General features: G+C 41.3%; 1 protein-coding gene across 1 annotated transcript in view; it reads left to right on the forward strand.

Annotated features, from left to right (window-relative positions):
• Positions 1–464: 464 nt before the first annotated feature.
• ZNF148 (zinc finger protein 148) overlaps positions 465–2816 on the forward strand; it is a 32739-nt gene continuing 30387 nt past the window's right edge. The window contains exon 1 of the mRNA XM_019522557.1: positions 465–1067. Coding sequence (XP_019378102.1) covers positions 994–1067 — 74 coding nt within the window. The 5' untranslated portion in view covers positions 465–993. The remainder of the gene's footprint in view (positions 1068–2816) is intronic.

A 2816-nucleotide genomic window follows, 5' to 3' on the forward strand; every position in this document is an offset into this window, starting at 1 on the left:
TGCTATGAAATGGTGGGCGTTTGATAGCCCACTTTTATAACCAATGTGTTTTGCAGGCACCCAAAATTATTTGAGATCAAGGTTCGAAAAATGCACTGAACATTTGGGAACCCACATATTCATGCACCCCTATCCTTCACAATTTAGAGAAATAATATAATCAGTGATGTTAGAAGTAAATACTGTTGTACAAGTTATATGATCTGCAAAGCAGCTACTGCGCATAGTATCAGTTGTCCCTCTGGTACTTTCTTTCCCTAGACATAGAGGTTTTCAGGAAGAAGTTGGATAAGCATCTGTCTGGGCTATTCAGGAATTGTGCATCCTGCTTCTGTGCAGGAAACAACTAGTTGAAACTTCAGATCCCTTTTAAGTCTATGATACTATGCGGACTACCAATCTGCCCCAACTGATTGCCCCTGTTGGTGAGAATGAGAACAATATTGCTGTCTTTCTACAACTATATTTTTATTCTGCTGCTATCCACCCTACCTAGAAATAGGTTTAAATCCAGAATTTCCTCAATTTGGGCCTGATTCTGAGCAGCATGAAATGTTGCATTCAGAAGTGGCTTGAACCAGCAGACTTGATGCTTGGTTCAGCTGTTTACGCTTCCCAGCCTCGGTGCCCCTTCATCTGGTGCCTGTAAAGACTGCAGTAAGCTTTTGCTATCAGGCCTCCACAAACATAGAAAAGATGCACTGCAAAAGATGACCTAGATAGGGTGTATCCTGCTTGTGGCTCAGCACAGTTGATGTTATGCCAGGCATATTTTAAAGGGCTTTGGCCCCAACCTCAGACCATGATTTCAACTATCTTTTCTTCTTTCTTCAGCTCGCATGGAGACTTTTCTCCCATTTCCTCATCCCTCAGCAAGGAAAGTGCAATGGAATGAGCTATTTTTGGAAGTCTTGGGACCCCTTTTCACATTTCTTTGGGACCAGGTTCCCATGTAGACAGAGATAATTCTGATTTTCTCCTTTTAGGGTTACTATGTTGCAAGTCCTCACAAGAAAACCAGAAGCAGTGGAAGAACAAATTTTGACCCATCTGCCAGGAAAAATAGGGTAAAAATCTCATTCTTTTTCTTTATAATGTATAATTTAGAGAGAAGAAATTTAACTCATTTGAGTTAACCTAATCTTTAAACACTGAAGAACTGGTGTCCTCTTGTTTGAAAATAGATGCCCTGAAGAGGAAGAAGCAGCAAGACTTAAAGCTTGCTTGTATCACAATTTTTGGGGGAGATAATCTCTTCTGAGTTGATTCATCCCAAACAGGAATATTCCACAAAGCCCCATGCTGCAGTGGTGCAAAGTACTGGTTGTGGACACTCTCCCTGTGCTGCCACTGGGAAATTGGCAGTGGGGGCAGGTGCTTTCCGTGTGCAGCCACTGGGAAAAGTGGGAGCAGCAGAAGCTGGGTCCTAGTGCATGTGTGCCAGCCTACCTCTGCCCCAAACTGGGTCAGTCTGGCCCTGCAGCCTGAAAAGTTTGCTGACCCGTGCGGTACCCCATCCGCTGAACATGTAGAAATCAGCAACTAGACAGGTGTAAAGTTTCAGAATTGCACTAGAAGCAAAAATATTAATAGGAAGCTTAATTAATTAATAAAAATATTGATGTCAGAATTCTATCTTTGTGGTGATAAAAGATATCTGGCAGAGTAAGATGAGACACTGATTAGGTGATTGGTAGCTCAGAGCCTCTGTTCCAACTGAATTAGATTTGTTTCCTTCCAGAAACTGATCGGTTTGAGACTTGGTCATTTGATAAAGTATGCAAATTTTCTTTGCTCCAGATACAAAAAAATAGCAAGATTGGAAAACTGCCTTCTCTCACATGAACTGATCTGCAGTGAGCTCTACCTTCATGCTTAACCCAAAGGACATTGTATACTCAGTGTGTGGTTTTTGCATGAATAGGATGTTCTGCCTCTGAACCACTGATCCTCTCATTTATGGACTCTTACCAATTGAGCGCTTCTAAGATGGCGACTCATTTTTGTTGAAATTTCTGGAGTCTTATTTGTGTGGGATGCTGACTTAACTCAGTTCAGATGCATTGGGATTTCTCTTCTGTAGTTGTGTCTAACTTGAGTCTTCATTTCCTCTAAAGTTAGGTTGCAATTTAGGGAGTAGCAGCCTTCACTGTTTTGTTTCAGATGTGTACCTATGTTCTCAAGTTTCCACTTTTTCAAGGGCTGTTGGTTCCTTTTTTCTTCCTTATTAATTTAAATTTCTGTTTGTTCTTTGACATCCAGAAGTTTGGGTGACAGTTTCTTCTACACAGCAAGTGACAACAGGTAATTAAAGCTTTTGCTGATGTCACCGTCCTGTGTATTCAGGTTTAGCTGAGTGAATATATTAGTAGTAAGACTATTTTGGGTATCAGAAGCGGAAAGCTTCCTGGCTAGGTACAGGTATTCAAAATGCCCAAGACAGAGTCGATCTAAGTTATGCAGCTTTCTGTAAGCGGTCTAGTTTAGGTCAGTCGCCAGCAGAACACGTTTGCCCTTTGGGGCAGGGGCAGGAGACTAATTTTAGACCAGGTTCCACCATTTTTAAACCAGTCTGTGTGTGCCAAACTTCTGTTCTGTTACATGTATAGACTGTTTCTGATCACATACTGGTAAAAGTGTAATGTCTCCCTGGCCCCTGAGACAATGTCTAGGAACCACGTGAGTTTTCTTCTTTGTTTTAGGTATTGAACACTTACACTTGAAGAGGTTTATTGGACAATCCTGCATTTCACAGAAATCAACTATAGAAGTTAGAGATTGTGGTAGCACAAGAACAGATAGATTATGATTTCCTA

This window comes from Gavialis gangeticus, unplaced genomic scaffold (genome assembly GCF_001723915.1).
Source record: "Gavialis gangeticus isolate Ggan-Ray unplaced genomic scaffold, GavGan_comp1, whole genome shotgun sequence".
NCBI lineage: Eukaryota > Metazoa > Chordata > Crocodylia > Gavialidae > Gavialis > Gavialis gangeticus.